General features: G+C 35.5%; 1 protein-coding gene across 10 annotated transcripts in view; it reads left to right on the top strand.

Moving 5' to 3' along the window:
- The window catches only part of RB1CC1 (RB1 inducible coiled-coil 1), a 91,950-nt gene that overhangs the window by 65,558 nt on the left and 7,451 nt on the right, over window positions 1-18,941 (top strand). For all 10 annotated transcript variants that reach the window (XM_024251073.3, XM_054561609.2, XM_063726652.1 and 7 more), the window contains 6 exons: window positions 3,395-3,560; window positions 6,415-6,523; window positions 6,637-6,877; window positions 13,153-13,207; window positions 14,249-14,296; window positions 18,753-18,811. In XM_024251073.3, the coding sequence (XP_024106841.3) occupies window positions 3,395-3,560; window positions 6,415-6,523; window positions 6,637-6,877; window positions 13,153-13,207; window positions 14,249-14,296; window positions 18,753-18,811 (678 nt within the window). The remainder of the gene's footprint in view (window positions 1-3,394; window positions 3,561-6,414; window positions 6,524-6,636; window positions 6,878-13,152; window positions 13,208-14,248; window positions 14,297-18,752; window positions 18,812-18,941) is intronic.

Raw genomic sequence — 18,941 nt, 5'->3', positions numbered from 1 at the left:
TGTATCTGCTTCCTTGAGTTTCAATGTCCAGGCCTCTTTAAAGTATTCAGGTATACAAAGACAGGATTATGCAAGTTTCTTTTAGGTGGACAACCTTTATTGATGAATTTCTTAGGTTTCTGTGGTAGTGTTGTTAGATTAAATACAGTCATTTCCTCTTCTCTAGTTTCGTTTTATGTGATTTCGCTCTTATGATTTCACTTACCCCATGGTTCGAAAGTATTAAATGAAATAAACAATGCCTGAGTTTTAAATTGGACACTTTTGAGTAGCATGATTTGTCCAGTGTATCCACACTGTGGGCACTCTCCACACATTAGTCACTTGTTAGCCATCTGGGTTATCAGTATCGCAGTCCTTGTGTTCAAGTAACCTTTATTTAATGGCTCCAAAGCACAAGAGTAATGATGTTGACAATTTGGATATGCCAAAAAGAATCCTTGAAGTGCTTCATTTAAGTGAAAAGATGAAAGTTCTTGATTTAGTAAGAAAAAAAAAATTAAATGCTGAGATTGCAAAGATCTACAGTAAGACCCAACCTATCTGTGAAACTGTGCAGGAGGAGACAATTCATTCTCTTTTTGCCATCACACCTCAAACTGCAAAAGTTAGGACCACAGTGCATATAGTGGAAAAAATACAGGGTTTGTTACTATCTGCAGTTTCAGGCATCCACTGGGGGTCTTGGAACATATTCCCTGTGGGTAAAAGGGGACTACTATATTTTTCTAACTAAACTGTGATACACTGTAACCTTTTCTTCATGACCTCTCTCCCCTCTACACAGCTTCTTGCTCCCCATAGAAAGCTAGGCAGTGATGCTAGTTAAAACACAAAACCTATTTTAGTTGCTAGGGTTAATTCCCCTGATAGCAGGGCCATTTCAGATCCTAGGGTAATGTAAAATAAAAGTTGTGTGGCGGATAGTCACTTGGAACATTTTCTAATGGGAGCTTCAAACAATATGGCATAGTATGTACTTTTGGCCAGATTAATACAGCCACAAGAAACCTGTCTTCAGTACAGGATAATGATTATTTTTCGTGTCATAACCTGTCCAATCTTTGCTTTTACTTTGAGTCAGTAAATGAGATACCCTATGCTAATCATCTGCTGTTCTCATTCTGGTTTGGGGGATGATACGGTGTTTTACAGAGAGTGTCAGTGGTGTCTATATCTGTTTGTGTACCTGGAACTGTGTCCTCTTGTCCCTGTATTATCTCAGCATAGCACTGACCCTGAAATGGAATACCCCAGGCAATCCAAACATGCAGGACACCTAGAAATTAGAAGTACTGCCTGTGCATGGTCTCCCCTCCCTCACTTGCACAATTTGAACCACACGTTTTCTAATACAATTCTAGGATCTTTTATCATGTTGAAAGCTCTCCTTCAGGCTTCTTTACTGTGCCCCATTTCTTACTAATATCCTTTCTCACAATAGTCTTTTCAAAGCCTAGATTCACACGATATCATTCTCTAGACCAAACCTTTCAATGACTTTATATGGTACTTGCAATAAAATTCATAACCTTTACTGTTCACTATCTGTCCTTCACTTCTCCAACCTCAGTGCTCTCTTGATTTCCTCCTGAAAACCTGGCCTTATTTTTTATTCCTAAAAGTTTCATCTTATCTTAGAACTGTAGAGATTTCTTCAAGGAAGAAAGTGGCCAAGCAGGATTATTTGTAAACCCTGCCTATACCTATTTTTATCCCAAGCACTTCATTGTTAGTAGTCTGAGTCTCTTTTTGTAAGTGTCTTTTTGTTCCTTAGTAAGACTTTGATTTATGTAGTATGTCAGTTTTCCAGCCATGGAGTAGTTTAAACTTGCACATCCCCCTCTTCTTTAGCCCCAAAGGAGAAACTTTAAGTCCTTCACCTTAATTAATTATATTATGGAATATATATCCTGTCCTTTAGTTAACTATATTGTGAAATAGGGGATTCCTATTCCAGCCTTTCTGGGAACTAAGTAAGGAGTCTCAGACTTTGATAGAGACATTGTGTTTCAAACTGCATATTCTGCATTTGGCTGTATAAAGCTATCCCTTTGGAGGAAAGGTTATCTGAGCAGCAAGTTTAAGTTATTAGATTTTTATCAGTAAATTTGGAAGCATGAATAAAAGGATTCCAATTTTTTTTTTGTATGATTATTGGTATAAATAGTGTATTCCTGTCATATAATTAGATTAGGAAGTTACATAAGATACATGTAGAGTGAGCATTTTAAATACATGCCCATATTAATTGCAAAACACACCCTGATTTCAAAAACATTAAAATATCATTTAAAAACAAATAGAGGGACATTTAAGCCTAAAAATTGACCTGGTAAAGTGGTTTTTAATAACAGCAACTTTTTGAGGCTTAGCATGTTTTAATACTGATGGGATTTTTCATCTGCTTCTTGGAGAAACCTTTTTTTAATGCTAAGGATGTTGAAAGTAGATAAGATTAATACATAGAAATTATAATTAGAAGTTAAAATAATCATTAACCAGTGTTTGTTCCTTTCTTCTTACATTGTCCTATTCTCATCTCTAGCACTTTGTCAGCAACCCCTAAGAGGTTAGCAAGTCTTGAAGAAAATGAGTATGAGTTCAGGAATATGTAGATTTGTTTGTGTAAACGCTTTTCAGTTTTATCTTCGTGTTACCTACTTGTTAGCAAAAATGAACCAAAGTCTATTTTATGGAAATTAAAGCATTTCAACATATGCAATCTTTAGGTGTTTCTTTTTTCCTAAGGCACTGTGTAAATTTCATGTATAGGAATAGCAAAACTGACATTTGAAGTTGAGTTTACCTATCTCCTATGTGTATAGTCCCTTACCAGAAAATACTTTTTCCTTATGTTGCCCAGGCAGGATTTGAACTTCTGGGCTCAAGCAGTTCTCCTACCTCGGCATGCATCACTGTGCTCGGCTATTGTTTTTTGTTTTTGTTCGTTTGTTTTTTTAAGAGACGGGGTCTCACTTTGTTTGCCCAGGCTGATCTCAAACTCTTGGACTCAAGTGATCCTCCCGCCTGGGCCTCCCAACGTGCTAGGATTACAGGTGTGAGCCACAGATCTCAGCCAAAGAATAAAAGAATGGCTACTCCATGGGCAGAGCAGCCTCTTGATTTTTATGTATGTTGATATAAGCAAATTATCTTGAATTTATCTGCTATACTGATAAAAATCAGTAAACCTTGTTAGTGTCAGCATCTAATCTGTATTAAACTTTTACTTATTTCCCTTTACTTTTTAGATTCAAAGAGAGGGTTCACACAAATATCTTTCGTGCTGCATTATTGAGCTTAAGGAAGATAAATTTCCTAAATATGATATTTGGTATATTTGTATGTCTGTAATTTTTTTTTTAATTTAATGCTATATTTAATTTGAAAGTCCTGCCATTGACTCTACCAGAGAAGATTCTTCAAGCTTAGTTGCTGAACTTCAAGAAAAGCTTCAGGAAGAAAAAGCTAAGTTTCTAGAACAACTTGAAGAGCAAGAAAAAAGAAAGAATGAAGAAATGCAAAATGTTCGAACATCTTTGATTGCGGAACAGCAGGTCTGTATCTCTTTTCCCATTTCATTTGAGAACTAAAGAAGGTAGACATAAATTAACAAATACAATTTCTTTATGTAGCTGAGGGTTTCTTATATCTTAGATGTGATTTTCCTTGCATTGATCCTGTTAATAAATTTCCTCATGACAAAAGCATGTATTTTTAAGAATGTTTTATTAGTTTTTTTATTCATCTGGAAAATAATATTTTTCATGGTAATATGTCACATGACAATACCAGGTGCTTCAAAATGAGGTAGTCTTAGATTAGAAACGAGGGAATGTGAGTTTTGTTCCTGGTTTCTTCACTACCTATGTGATCTTGGGTAGATCATTTAACCTCTTTAGAACTAAGATTAGTTTTCTATGAAATGATTTTTTTAATTTAAAAAATGATTTTATTTTTTCTGTAAGCTTCAAATTCTCTAAACTTTGTTATCCTAAGTTACAATCAGATCAACATAAATATCTTACCCTTTCTGTAATTCTTATCCTTCTGATAGGCTGGTGGTAGATTAAGATGGAATATTATTGAATTTTGTTAATGTACTTACTGTTGTTGGTCAATAGTAAGTGGTAGTGCTTGTGAAGCATGTTGGGGTTAGATCAAAAACCAGATGCCTTGTTGGAGAGCTTGTACTTTACCTAAAGTACTGGACAGCAACTAATTACAATGGCATAATTAGATTTATGCTTAATGAAGATCACCCACTGGAACATGAAGAAAGATTGGAGAACTGCAAAGCAGTCAGCTGGAAGAGCAATTTGGTAGCTACTGCTAGAATTCAGGCCAGGGATAATATTGCAGTTTGGAGTATACATTTTGAGGGATACATTTCTGAAACTGCATATTATGGTTGTTGTACACATGTAATATTATGTGGTATTTTTCCTTTTCCTAAAATGTTATGATTAATTAGTGTCTTTGTAGAATTTGAAAAAATGTAGATCGGAGAACAGAAAGAAAATAAAGTATAGTTCAAACCTCATAACAATTTTAGATTTTTAAGGCCTAGGGAAAGAAAGAAGAGCCTGGGAAAAGGGAATGAGAAAAGCACAACCAGAAAAAAAAGTGTGTGGCTTAAGGGAAGCCAAGGAAAGTTAAGTGTTCAGGGAGGAGGAATAGCCAAGTTTTAAGTAAGAATTAACAATGAGGAGGTCATTAGTAACCTCTCTTTAAGAATCTGGATTTATAGATTCTTCTCTATGATTCATTCTGCATATTGATCTCTTTATCTCTCTGCGTTGCATTGTCTCTTTGTGTGTTCTTTTATAAGCACATGTACAATTTCTAAAATTAAGTAAAGAATGAATTAACTGAAACCAAAAGTGTAGTATTGACAGCTATCTAATTTAGTTCTTCATGTTTTGATGCCTCTTTTAATATTTATAAAATAAGAGTGGGAGAAATGACTTCTAAGGTACCTTCCAATTTTCCATGATGTGTATTTAGCTCTGTATAGGTGAGTTCTGAGTTGGAACTAATTGGTTCTTAACTAGCCCCCTTTTTTCATTTGCCAATTACAAATTGTGATGATCTTCCTAAAAATTCATTTCAAATTACAGAAATGGCAAAGATCATGTAAATAAACGTAATGGTTTATATGTTTTTATAAGTGTTTATTTTCTATATATAAATAAAATACATAGAGATGGCTTAATACAAAGCCGTATCTTAAATGTTTCTTTTTGAGAGATCTTCCTATATGCTTTGTGGCCAGAAATTGTATTTAATTAAATATTTAATGAATTTATTAAAGTTTTATTAAAAATGCTGTATTACTTTTCCTAAATCTCCCTATTGCCAGCATTGTTAGCATTATTCATTGATCCAAGGACCATAGAGCTCTTAAAATTTTGGAATTAGAAATGCTGGGCAGATGAGAAGAGTCAATTTAGATCATTTCATCATTCATCTATTGCTTTTACATTTCAAGAAGCTCAGAAATCTTGTAAGTAAAATTTTTTTTTTTTTGCCTCTTAGAGACAGGGTCTCACTCTGTCATTCAGGCTGGAATTCAGTGGTGCAATCATGGCACGCTATAACCTGGAACTCCTGGGCTCAGGCAGTCCTCCCACCTTAGCCTCCCGAATGGCTGGGACTACAGGCATGTGCCACCACACCCAGATAATTTTTTGTAGAGACTCGATCTTGTGTTGCTCAGGCTGGTCTCAAACTCCTGGGCTCAAGCAGTCCTCCCACCTCGGTCTCCCAAAGTGCTGAGATTACAGGCATGAGCCACCAAGTCCGGCCTAAGCAAAATTTTTATGCAAATTCAGTCATCTTATATTAAAGAAACTGCAGTTAAAATTGCCAGATTGTCTCATGAGATCCATGCAGGCAGTTGGATATGTGAGCTTCATAGCAGAGTTTATAAAAGTGGGGGAATAACAAGTCTAACCAATATAAATCAGCATTCCAGTGACCATTGCAGATATCCAAATAAGAGAAATAAGGAACATAGAGTCATATCTAAAATGTTAGGGTGGTGATCAAATGCTAAAGACAAGGAAGGTTTCAGAGGCAGGATGATTACTCTAGGAAAAAAGTAAGTGTCTAACAGCACTCTAAGTTATTGATTCTTCTAATTCTTCAAAATTTCAAAATCTCTGACAGTAAATAAATAGACAATAATAAGAAAATAGGATTTGCTTTCAAGAGACTTAAATTGGAACCAAGAAAGTAGAACCTTTGCCACAGTATGTTGCATTTTCATTTTTAAAACATTTCACGAATCATACCCCATCATCTCCATGTACAAATGTGCCACAGAAAAGAATATTTGCAAGTTTATTTTCTAAGTCCTAGCTGCTAAGTACATGTAGATAAATTTAAATAATTATTCTCTTGTTCCAGACCAATTTTAACACTGTTTTAACAAGAGAGAAAATGAGAAAAGAAAACATAATAAACGATCTTAGTGATAAGTTGAAAAGTACAATGCAGCAACAAGAACGGGATAAAGGTTTGTACTGTTTTGTACTATTCTTTAAATTTTTTAAAGTGAAAAAGATACATTCATGCAAAATGTTTTTTTTTAATTACATGATACTTTTTTTCAATTTGGGTGTCTTTTAGATTTGATAGAGTCACTTTCTGAAGATCGAGCTCGTTTGCTTGAGGAAAAGAAAAAGCTTGAAGAAGAAGTCAGTAAGTTGCGTAGTAGCAGTTTTGTTCCTTCACCGTATGTAGCTACAGCCCCAGAACTTTATGGAGCTTGTGCACCTGAACTCCCAGGTGAATCAGATAGATCCGCTGTGGAAACAGCAGATGAAGGAAGAGTGGATTCAGCAATGGAGACAAGCATGATGTCTGTACAGTAAGTATGGCTGTTTTCAACTGTTATTTAAGGCTAGTGCAATTCCATAAGTTATAAAGCTCTGAAGAGAGGAAATATTTTTAGCATTACTGGTTGTCCACAGCCCATATATCTGAAAGTTGTGCTCTTTTAATTCTTTAAACTGTAAATGTGAGAAAACATTACTGAATGAATTATTTTGGGGTACTCTCATACTATACGAACTATGTGCACCAGAATTATCCCATACTGCCAAGATAAGGATCATGGCAGTAGTGTTGAGCCATTCTTATTTACAAGGAATGTTGACATTTTGGGGTCCATTACCTATAAAGAGGTTATTGTAGTAATGAATATATTCATTTTGGTGAGGAAAGGCAGGGAAGGGTTTTTATTATTATTATTATTTGTTTATTCATATATAGCAAATGTTTACTGCATTACATTGAAATCCTGGCAGAGCTTACTGGAATTTAGAACTTTCTTACCAGTTCTCCATTGAATATAGTGAAAGACCACTAAAATTGTGCTTACAATTATATCTATGGGAGAGACAGAATTGGGAGGAGAAAGTGCTCCTCTCCAAAGGACCTTGCAAGTAGAGTTTGCATTTCTAGTTGCACCTCTGGGATTTCAGATATGGGAACTGAGATTCCAAGGGCAGAAAGTCCAGATCATTATGCCACACAAAGAATTATGCCCAGTGGGTCAGTGAACACCACACCCCCATGTGAGATGAAGTAATTCGAACAAGTGATTACCAAAAGATATGATAGAATCAACATGGTCCCCTCGTTCAAACAGATCCAGGTTCAAGTCCTGAGTCTGGCACCTGCTTGGGAACTTGAGCAAGTCATCTTCCCTTATTTTTCCATCAAGATAACAGTTATGATAACAAGATAACAGTTATGATACACCAGCAGGGTTGCTTTGGGCATTAAAATTTTATTTTATTTTATTTTAACTTTTTTTTTTTTTTTTTGAGATGAAGTCCCACTCTTGTCCCCCAGGGTGGAGTGCGATGGCACAATCTCGGCTCACTGCAACCCCAGCCTCCCGGGTTCAAGCGATTCTCCTGCCTCAGCCTCCCAAATAGCCGGGATTACAGGCGCCTGCCACCACGCCTGGCTAATTTTTGTATTTTTAGTAGAGACGGGGTTTCACCATGTTGGGCAGGCTGGTCTCGAACTCCTGACCTCAGGTGATCCACTCGCCTCAGCCTCCCAAAGTGCTGGGATTACAGGCGTGAGTCACCGTGCCCGGCCAGGCATTAAATTTAATGAGCACCCGTGAGAAGGTCTGGTACACAGTAAGACACCAGTAACTGCAGGGTCCTTCGTACCCCACCCCTACCCACTCAGAGGAAAGCAGTTAATTGCATCTTCATATAAGCCCATTATCTGCCTGACCTTAGAGAAACTTCGGTAGGGGAGTTTTTTATTTGTTTGTTTGTTTTTGAAAAATAAAATTATTTAGGTTTCTGTCTGGTTGAAAGGAAAATAATAGAAACTGGTTACCTTTAGACTTTGAAAGGTATAAGGCTTAAGAATGTATATTAAAAATAAAATAGAACAAAAAAAGTAATTCAAAAAAGCAAATCAAGAAAACATGGTTAAGCAAATCAAAAAAACAAATCAAGAAAACATGGTTATTTAGCAAACATGAATGACATAAATATGTCCGGACATGTGTGAAAAAAGTGAACCACCTTATGAAAACCTCTCAAAAAAATAATCCAACTTCTTTCTACATATAGGAGAGGTACCTAGAGCCAAATGGTATAGAAAGTTTACTATAATGATTCAGAAAGATATAGAAGGAAAAAATATAAAAGAAATTCAAAGCAAAGGGCTTTAAAAAGCTTTAGGAATGTAAGGCTTTTTTGATTGACACATGAATTATACATATTTATGGTTTACAGTGTGATGTAGTTACATGTGTACATTCAAATCAGAGTAATTAACCCATCACCTCAAACGTTTATCATTTCTTTATGGTGAGAACATTCAAAATGCTCTTTTCTAGCTATTTTGAGATACTGCAGTACATTATTGAGCACCAAAACTTATTCCTCCTATCTGGCTGTAGCTTTGTACCCGTTGACCAACCTCTCCTCATCTCCTCTCCTCTGTACTCTCCCCAGCCTCTGATAACCACTATTCTGCCCTCTGCCTCCATGAGATAAACTTAAGATTCTGCATATTAGTCAGATCATATGTAGGTTTTTTATAAATATGAAAAATGAGTTATTCAGAACTAAAGTATCAAAAACAGATATAATGAAAGTGGTGCTCGGAGAGAACTGTGTAGTTCCTTTGTTTTTAAATGAATTAATAAAAGCAAATGAGCCATAATAAAATAAAAGTTGTTTAGTAGATATTGAGATAAATAGAAGGTACAAATAAATATGTGTAATGAAAAGAGGACATAACCTTAGTTACAGTTTTAAAAATTACAGAGAACATGATACAAGTTAATCTCACCTGTGAATTATAAATACAAGGAATCCTAAAGACAATTTTAGCTTATCAAATGCCTTGTGGTTTTATGATGATATAGTCATCATGACCCAGTGGAGTATTTTAGGAATGCCAGAGTAATAACTAAACAGTAGAATACCTAACCATACTCACTGATTACTTGAGAAGGTTTATCGAATCATGTCAGTAGAAGCTGAAATGACAATTGATATAATGCAGTGCCCATTTATTTAATAATTTAAAAAAAAAAAATCCTTAGCAAACTAGGAGTAGATGGGAACTTCTTTTTATTTGCAAGTATATGTGAGAGACATAGCAAGCATCATATTTCATATTGAAACATTTAGAAGTATTTTTCATAAATTCAGGAAGAACACAATGCCAGCTGTCACCATTGCTATTCAGCAAGACAATAAATAAAATTTGGAAACAACTTTTTATGTCCTCATTTTCAGACAGTGTCCTTTACAAACCACAAAGACCTAAAGACATATTAGAATTAACAGAGTACATCAGAGTGTAGGTCATAGATATATCCAAAGAGGAGTAGCTTGCATATTTACCAGCAAAAGCTGACTTTAATATGTATAAAAGATCCCAATAAAAATTTAAAGGAATAACTTATTTGTAATTAATTTAACAAAAATGCGCAAGACTTCATGAAGAAAACTAAATTTATGAAGAGGCCTGAAAGCTATACGTGGAAAGATAGATGGAAATGGAGTATTGTTAAGATATCATTTTTCTCCTCAGATGTATTCAGTGATTTAATTTATTACTCAATTAAAATTCTAACAATATGTTAGGTTAAAAAGTGATGTTTGATGCTAGAATTCATGTTGAAAAATGTGTAAAAATAATTGATAGCATTTCTAAATAAAGATCAGAGAGTAGAGATTTGTCCTGCTAGGTGTTACGATATAGTCTTAAACTACATAGATAGTATTTAATTCAGTACATTATTGGTATAGCCACAGGCAAATAGATTAATAGAGTTAGTAATCTTGAAACAAACCAGTGGATATAGGTGGAAATCTACATGTGGCATTTTAAATCAGTTTGGTAAAGGATGGACTCCTCAGAATGGGACATTAGAGGCATTGCTTATCTATTGGTGAGAGGTGAGTCGTATTTTACGTTGTATATATAAACAAAATGATAGATGTAGTAAAGACTAAATTTTTTTTGAACTTATTAAAGAAAATAAGACTACTCTGAAATCAGAGTAGGAGAGCACTTGGAAAACAATAATCGATATTACATTGAAATTTAAAACTTGAGTACAACAGAAAACATAAACAGCAGAAGTCTGGTGGTTAATATTTTTAATAAATAAAAGATAAAAACCAAACTTTTAAATAATGCCAGTTTTTTATAATCTCTTTTATAAAATAGGAGAGAACTCTTCCCAACTTATCCTCTGAGTCCAGTATTATATACTAATACCAAATCAGACAAATATATCAAAAGAAGAAAATACATCTTCTGTAACTATTGACACAAATATTATCGGCAAAATACTAATAGATCCAGTCTGGCAGAATACAAAAGGAATTCCAATTGGCTTTATTTCAGAAATGCAAGGTTGGTTTAACATCTAAAAGTCAATTTATGTCATACACTATATCAGTAGAATGAAAGGACAGAAAAACACATGATTATCTCAATAGATGAAGCAAAAGCATTTGACAAAACCCAACAGCCTTTCATCATAAAAACACTCAACAAACTAGGAATTGACTTCCTCAACCTATTGAAAGGCATCTGTGAGAACCCACAATTAACATCATACTCAGTGGTGTAAGACTGAATGCTTTTCCCCTAAAATCAAGATGAAGATGGCCTGCTCTTGCCACTGCTGCCCAACATTGTACTTGGAAGTTCTATCAAGGGCACTTAGGCAAGAAAAAGAAATTAAAGGCATTGGCCAGACGCAGTGGCTCATGCCTGTAATCCCAGCACTTTGGGAGGCCAAGGTAGGTGGATCACCTGAGGTCAGGAGTTCAAGATCAGCCTGGCCAACATGGTGAAACCCAGTCTCTACTAAAAATAGAAAAATTAGCTGGGCATGGTGGTGGGCACCTGTAATCCCAGCTACTTGGGAGGCTGAGACAGGAGAATTGATTGAACCTGGGAGGCAGAGGTTGCAGATTGCGACCCTGCCCTCCATCCTGGGTGACAGAACAAGACTCTGTCTCAAAAAAATAAATAAATAAATAAATGCATCTAGATTGGTAAGGAAGAAAAAACACTCTATTTGCGTACATAGCCTGATCTTTTATTTAGAAAATCCTAAGGTCTCCTCTAAAAAAATACTGTAATTAATGAACTAGTTCAGTAATGTTGGAGGATACGGGTTCAGTGTGCAAAAATCAATTGGAGCTGGCTGTGATGGTGCACACGTGTAGTCCCAGCTACTTAGGAGGCTAAGGCAGCAGGATCCCTTGAGCCTAGGGGTTTGTGAACAGGGATGACATAACAAGACCCTGTCTCTTAAAAAAAAAATTGTCATTCTTTCTACTAGCAATGAATCATCCAAAAATGAGATTTAAAAGACAGTTTCTTTTCTCATGGCATCAAAAAGGTAAAAATACTTACGAATAGATTTAACAAAAGAAGTTCAATACTTGTACAAATTACAAAACATGGAAAAAAGTTAAGACAGAAGGGCATCCTGTGTTTACTGACTGGAAGACTTAATCACCTTAAGATGGTAGCCCTCCCCAAATTGATCTGCCAGTTCAACACAATTCTTACTGTAATCTGAACTGTGTTTGTTGCAGAAAAGGGCAGGCTGATCCTAAAATTCATATGGAATTGCAAGAGTCTCAAAATAGCCAAAACAATCTTGACAAATAACAAAGTCTCACACTGTTTGACTAATTTTAAAATTTGTAAGCAAGGGTAATGAGACACTGTAGTGCTAGCCTGACTGTATCAATGGAATAGAATTGATAGTCCAAAATTAACCCTTGTATTCATGGTCGGTTGAACCCTTGCATTATGGTTAAAGGTGCTGAGACAGTTCCATGAAGGAAATAGCTTTTTCAGCAAATGGTGCAGGGATAGCATAGCTGGATATCCTGATGCAAAAGGATGAAGTTGGACCCTTTCCTCACCATATGCGCAGGTTGACTTAAATATATCATAGACTTAAGTGTAAAAGCTAAAATTATAAAACTCTTACAGAAGTCAATCTTTATGACCTTATATTAGGCAAAGCCTCTTCCTAAAGAATTAGCATGTTGAAGAAGACAGAATACCTGCCTTGCATCAAGTTACTTGAAATATAATTAGGGGATTATACCTGTAGATGAATTTTAAAACCTAAATAATAATTGTTTTTCTCTTTTCTAATTTTATAGCATTTTAAAAAATTTTCTAATTTGTTTTTGGATGTTTTAGTGTATTGGGCAAATTCACACCTGGCATAGTAACTAGTGAGTACATAGCATCCACTTAGTAAATCTACTGAAGTCTTCAGCCACTCAAGAACTACGACTTTATCATGGATTCACTCACAAGTATTAAGAAGAGTGGTTCTTAATGCCTGGGAAAAATAAGAAATTTAAAGACATCTCTAGATAAATGCATACACAAAGTTTTACTTATTATTTCAAAAGGTTTATAGATCTAGGTCTGCTACAGAGAATATACAACATTGAAATTACATGCTAACTGAAATAAGCTACTTTTGAAAATTTATGAAAACCCTTAAATTGTTAAAGTGATCTGTATTAATATTTTAATTTCTAAAATCTTGAAGAATGTAAAGTTTGGAATTTCAAACTGAAACTCAATTATTCTCACTTTTAGAGAAAATATTCATATGTTGTCTGAAGAAAAACAGCGGATAATGCTGTTAGAACGAGTAAGTAAATTCTCTTCTTGAAGTACCATGTTTAATATGTTCACTTTTGGATACAGTTAAACTTCATTCTGGAAACATACAATAGACTATTTGTGTTTATAAATTAAGCCTTTTTGTGATTAACTTATTTTTGTGGTCACTGTTTTGGGAAGTCTTGTCATTTTATGATCTTACTAGCTAAGCAGTTGACAGTATTTCAACCCTCCCATTTGTTGTAATTTCCCAATGAATGAAGTCTGTATGAGAGGAAAAAGTTGGTAGTTTTTACTAAATCAGTGTGTAAAGTAATAGTTTTACCTAATAGTTGAGAATTCAGCAAAATAACGTGAATGGCAATTTTAAACATCTATTTCAAAAACAACGTATTAAATACTTTTTAGAAATTGGCAAAAACAAAAATAAGTAATGAAGGGAGTTATGTTTTAAATAAAAAATTGAAATGGACAAGAAAAAACTGATAATAAAGGGTTTCCTTTATTAAGGGTACTATAAGATCAAATTGGTACACATTTGGCAGATCATTGTTCATAGATTACTTTTCATTCTTTAGGCCTATAAGATTTTCAACAATGACTTTTTTTCTTCACAAGTGTAATTGATAAAAATCCAAATTCAGAATTGTACAACTTCATTTGAATATAGCATGTTTTCTATTATGAAAGGGTTATGTGATTTCCTACCTCAGCATAACCTGAGATGTATGTTACAGATGCCAGATGTATTCTCGCAGGCACGACTTAGTTAACAAAGTCTCTGGGGATAGATCCCAAATTTTACTACATATTTATATATTCCACAGGTGTTTCTAATGCGTATTAATGTTTGACAGTCCTTGGTAAATGTATCTAAAATTGCTCTGGTTCTCATTTAAGCTGGTAGATAATGAAAACATTTGGAAAGGATTCATAGAAAATAATATCCCCATCAACTTTTCATACCTGCACCAAACATTTTTGTCTGATGAAAACTTTGACAATCAGTGTTTAGATTTATTTGAGTAGGTACAAGGGTAAACCACATGTCTCTTTTTTCCACCTGCAGACATTGCAATTGAAAGAAGAAGAAAATAAACGGTTAAATCAAAGACTGGTAAGATTTTTCTTCTTGGTAAATTGGTCTTAACATTTTTAAATGATTTGCATTATATTTCATTATGAAGATATTCCATCAGAGGATGTATGTTTTGATTGACTATAGTAGGTTTGTTCGTCCGTGTTGGTCATTGAATCCTATTGATTTTCAGAATGCTGAAGTCAGGCCAGAGTTATCTCCTGACTGTAGAGTCAGACTTTTTTCTTAGCATGAAATTAAATAATGTCTTGGCGAATTTACAGCTGTAGGTCTGACCAGTTGAAGCACCTAAGATTATTAACATCATCAAAATCAGTTTTGAGCTATGCTTCATATGTCTTTTGAATATTAATATATTTACTCACAAGTGTGCATAATTTTAATACATTATATCTTTTCATGAATTTTTTTTTTTTTTTTTTAAGACAGAGTCTTGCTCTGTAGCTTAGGCTGGAGTGGTGTGATCTCGACTCACTGCAACCTCTACCTCCCGGGTTCAAGTGATTCTTGTGCGTTAGCCTCCCAAGTAGCTGGGATTACAAGTGTGCGCCATCACACCCAGCTAATTTTTGCATAGTTAGTAGAGACAGGATTTCTCCATTTTGGACAGGCTGGTCTCAAACCCCTGGCCTCAGGTGATCTGCCCACCTTGGACTCCCAAAGTGCTGGGATTTACAGGTGTGAACCACTGCGCCCAGTCCTTTTCATGAATCTTATTTTTAAGTGAAAGTGCCTGAAAGGCAAGAGATCCCATGTGGTACTGTAAATTGCCTTGGTTTTTATTGTTTTGTTTTGTTTTTAATAAAAAAAAAATTGAGACAAGGTCTCTCTCTGTCGCCCAGGCTGAAGTGTGGTGGTGCGATCTTAGCTCACTGCAGCCTCAACCTCTTTGGCTCAAGCAATCCTCCTGTCTCAGCTCAGCAAGTAGCTGGGAGTACAGGCGACTGCTGCCACACCCAGCTAATTTTTGTTTTGTTTTGGTTTTAGGTTTTGTTTTTTTGTTTTCTTAGAGATGGGGTTTCACCATCTTGTCCAGGCTGGTCTCGAACTGCTGAGCTTAAGCAATCCGCCTGCCTCAGCCTCCCCAAGTGCTGGGATTCCAGGCAAATTGGAATTGCCTGGAATTTTGCTGCACCCAGCCAAACTGCCTTGGCTTTAACCTGTGAATTTAACCAATTTTTTGAACAGCCCATTTTACAGCCAATTGTATGTTTTAATAAAGTAATAACTTTACTTTTTCAAGTTCTATTAATTACAGTTTACAAGGTAGTAGGAACAGTTTAAGGCTTCTGTTCAGTACTTTTGAAAAAGTTTTGAAATACTTTTTAGAATTTAGTTTGTTTAAAAAATAAAAATATCTTGTGGTGAGACATCTCCTTTCTTCTTTATACCTTAGCTTGAACAGCAAAAATCACATATTTTGTAGTGATTATACTGTGAATCATTAATTTTATCACAAAGATTTAGAAGAATGGTCTATCTCAGACATGACTCAATATGTGTTTTATGTAGTATGCTTTATTTATCCCCAATAGAATATAAGCTCTGTTTGGCAATGATTTTAATCAGTTTTGGTTACCACTACATTCTTAGCATCTAGAATGGTAACTGGTATACTGTAGATGCTTGGCTATGTTTGTAAATTAATTGTGAACCCAAAAGTATCTGAGACAGGTCTCAATCAATTTAGAAAGTTTATTTTGCCAAGGTTAAGGACAAGCTCATGACACATCCTCGGGAGGTCCTGACATGTGCCCAAGGTGGTCAGGACACAGCTTGGTTTTATACATTTTAGGGAGACATGAGATATCAAACAGTATGTGTAAGATGTTCTGTCTGGAAATGTGGGACAACTCAAAGCTGGGGAGAGGGCTTCCAGGTCATAGGTAGATAAGAGACAAATGGTTGCATTATTTTGAAACTGTGATTAGCCTTTTACTGAATACACAATTTACATGCCAGAGGATGGTAGAGGAATTGTCACTTATGCTTTAGTCTGACTTAGTAAAGCAGTGGGGCCGAGAAAGCAATCATATACTCATTTGTCTCACGTGAGCAGAGGAACAGAGGGATGACTTCAAGTTCTGTCTGTTTTTTGTCCACAAGGAATTTTCTTCTGGGCAAATTGTGAGGTCTTTGTAGCTATCTTATTTTAGGAATAAAATGGGAGGCACGTTTGCTTGATGTAGTTCCCAGCTTGACCTCCCTTTTCCTTAGTGATTTTTGGTTCCCAAGATTTATTTTCTTTTCACAGAATACATTGTCTTTCAGACCCAGAGAGCATCACAGTCACATTCAGAAAGGTGTCCAAATGTAAATTGCACTTTCACATAGACTTAACAGCTATATTCACAATTTTTTTTCTCCCATTGTCTTTATTTGTAATATATAAAAAACTTAAGCTTTTAAAAAACTAAAGTTGAATTATGGTCTTAAAAATGATGGTCAATCTTGTCTTCACTGGCAGGATATAGACCATTTGTCTGGATAATTTTAGTAAGTTGCTATACAGTTTTAGGCCTTCCTAGTTATTATTTGTTGTTTTATTTCTCTTTTTAAAAACACCTATTGAGAACCCTGCATTGTACCAGATAGTGTTCAGAGGGAAGTGGAGGAAATTCAGAGCATCAAATTTGACTTAATAAACAAAAAAATCCTTATCTGTCCTTGGTTTGTGCAACCATGCATTGAGCTCACTTTGCTTGAGAAAAATAGGTGGTTTTACCACCCTTTCAAGCTTCAAAGACCTTGATTTCCATGCTCCAGGTCTTATGAGATGGTGTGGATAAATGGATTGAAGCTTGTTTGAAGAGCAGAACAGTCCCGGCTGAGCTATGGCTATAGCTTATCAGCTAGCAAGTACCATTTCATTGTTCTCATCATCAGTAGAGGAAATGGGTGGCTATCACAAATTTCATTGTTTCGTGATTATTCACAAATTTTTTTAAACTGAGACATCTCAGAAGTTGCATTGAAGATGAGAAAAGAGGTTTGTTCTCAGCCTTCAGAACTTTATGCTCCCACCCCAGTCTAACCAGAGTAGTAGTGTTTGCTAGGCAAGGTGTCAGAGCACTGGCCATTGCAAAGTGGTTGACTCTGGTTTGGTAAGAAGAATTTACTGACAACAGTATAGGTTTGAAAAAGGAAAGTTGTATTAGAGCGAATGCTGCTGAAGAGTGTGGCAGGGTGCCTCAGCAAGAGAGGACTGAGCGCGCTGTAGTGAATTTTCCCTACGAGCATATATGGACCTTAAGGTGGGATCTTAAAGGTAGTTTGGACCAATGTTGGCCATGTAGGTCATGATAAATGATTACATTTGTAGACATTTTTGTCTTGATGTCAGCAAGGATTGTTCAGTGAGTTTTGGCATGCATACATTCTGGAGATGTATAGAAATTCTAGTTACCTACAACATTTTTGAAAGAGACCTGTAACCACATGCTAGGAAAGTTTAATTACTTCTAAATTCCTCAGATAGCATTCTGCCTCCAGATGGCCTGTTTGATGGTCACCAGGTGTCTTTGCTTGCTGCATTATACTTCTAACCTCTGCCTCCCAGGCTCAAGTGATCTTCCCACCTCAGACTTCCAAGTAGCTGGGACCATAGGCGCTTGCCATTATGCCCAGCTAATTTTTTGTAGTTTTGGTAGAGATGGGGTTTCACCGTTTTGCCCAGGCTGGAGATTTTAAATCTTTTTGGGTTTTTTTTTGTTGTGGTTGTTTGTTGGGACAACTAAGTTCCTCTTCAAAGACTCAACTTCCTGGTCATAAGTTGTAAGATTGTAAATCAACCCCATCCCCTTCTCCCCTCTGCCTTCTCCTTTTCTCACAAATCGCGCATTTACCCTATTTGGAAAAAGTTTAGGTCTAAGCCAACTGGGATCAGCTTAGATTGTGTGGTCCAACCCCAGCCAATAGGGGAAGGACATAGAAACAGAAACTGCATTAGAGATAAAACCCCTCCCTTCCTTTGTTTGGTGTTCTCTTGCAATTGTGACGGCTGCGAGCAGCAGCCTTCTGCAGAAGTAAAGTTGCCTTGCCAAGAAATTTTCTAAGTGTAGGTTTCTTTTGGCTATGCTGAGCACTAAGGCAAGAAATTTTCTAAGTGTGGGTTTCTTTTGGCTACACTGAGCACTTGTTTCCAACATTGTTGTTTTTCCAAAATGAAAGATTTTGAATCTAATGCATTAGAATTTTCAAAGTCTTCTTGAAAAACTTGTCCTTTTCTCTGTGTTTTATTTTTAAGATTATGTAATATAAATAAAATGTGATTCAAAAATCAATTTTTAATTTAACCAAATTTACTAACTGTTGAAGTAAAGAAATTATTAATGAACATAAGAACTATATTAGTTTGGGCTCTTTAAAGCTGGACACAGGCTTGAATGTTTGTAACAGTGGGTGAAATTTTTGCAGTAAGAATGCATGTGGTACTCAAATTGTGTAAGTTCATAAACTTTTTTTTTTTTTTTAGATGTCTCAGAGCATGTCTTCAGTATCTTCAAGGCATTCTGAAAAGATAGCTATTAGAGAGTAAGTATTTTAGTTTTGTGGGTATTTTTCTGTGAAAAACATTCACTGAATTGTTAATGAAAATGTATTTCAGTGACAGTAATTCAGGTCCAGGTTCATTGAGCTGAGTGTTTTGCAGTCAGTAGTAGTA

The sequence above is a fragment of the Pongo abelii genome, chromosome 7 (genome assembly GCF_028885655.2).
Source record: "Pongo abelii isolate AG06213 chromosome 7, NHGRI_mPonAbe1-v2.0_pri, whole genome shotgun sequence".
Lineage (NCBI taxonomy): Eukaryota > Metazoa > Chordata > Mammalia > Primates > Hominidae > Pongo > Pongo abelii.
Note: the sequence above shows the minus strand (reverse complement) of the source record. Positions and strands in the feature narration are given on the sequence as shown.